This window comes from Fulmarus glacialis, unplaced genomic scaffold (genome assembly GCF_000690835.1).
Source record: "Fulmarus glacialis isolate BGI_N327 unplaced genomic scaffold, ASM69083v1 scaffold28767, whole genome shotgun sequence".
In the NCBI taxonomy this organism is placed as follows: domain Eukaryota; kingdom Metazoa; phylum Chordata; class Aves; order Procellariiformes; family Procellariidae; genus Fulmarus; species Fulmarus glacialis.
The window spans coordinates 1147-1413 of NW_009224240.1; the positions used below are offsets into that span (position 1 = coordinate 1147).

At 64.4% G+C, this 267-nt stretch overlaps 1 protein-coding gene across 1 annotated transcript in view; it reads left to right on the top strand.

The window, feature by feature from the left end:
- Positions 1-267, top strand: part of ALG3 (ALG3, alpha-1,3- mannosyltransferase) — a gene marked incomplete at its 5' end in the record, with an annotated part of 2257 nt that overhangs the window by 1089 nt on the left and 901 nt on the right. The window contains 2 exons of the mRNA XM_009582103.1: positions 6-76; positions 145-151. Of these exons, the coding sequence (XP_009580398.1) occupies positions 6-76; positions 145-151 (78 nt within the window). The remainder of the gene's footprint in view (positions 1-5; positions 77-144; positions 152-267) is intronic.

Sequence of the window (267 nt, forward strand, 5' to 3'; positions counted from 1 at the left end):
ATCGGGCTTTCCATGCCGCGCTGCTCCTGGCTCACCTGGCTGGCCTGGGGCTCTTTGTACTGCACCGGTGGCACAGGTGAGACCCGGGATTCCCCATGGGTGCTGGTTCCCGTCAGCCGATCCCCATCAGCGCCCATGGTGCAGGATACGGGTCCGTGACCCCCCTGCCCCCACAACGCTGCAATTCTGGGGTTGCAGGCAGGAGTAGGGGGAGGTTACTGTTCTGTTTCGGGGAGCATGCTTCCCAAGCATCGTGGCTCCCAGGGG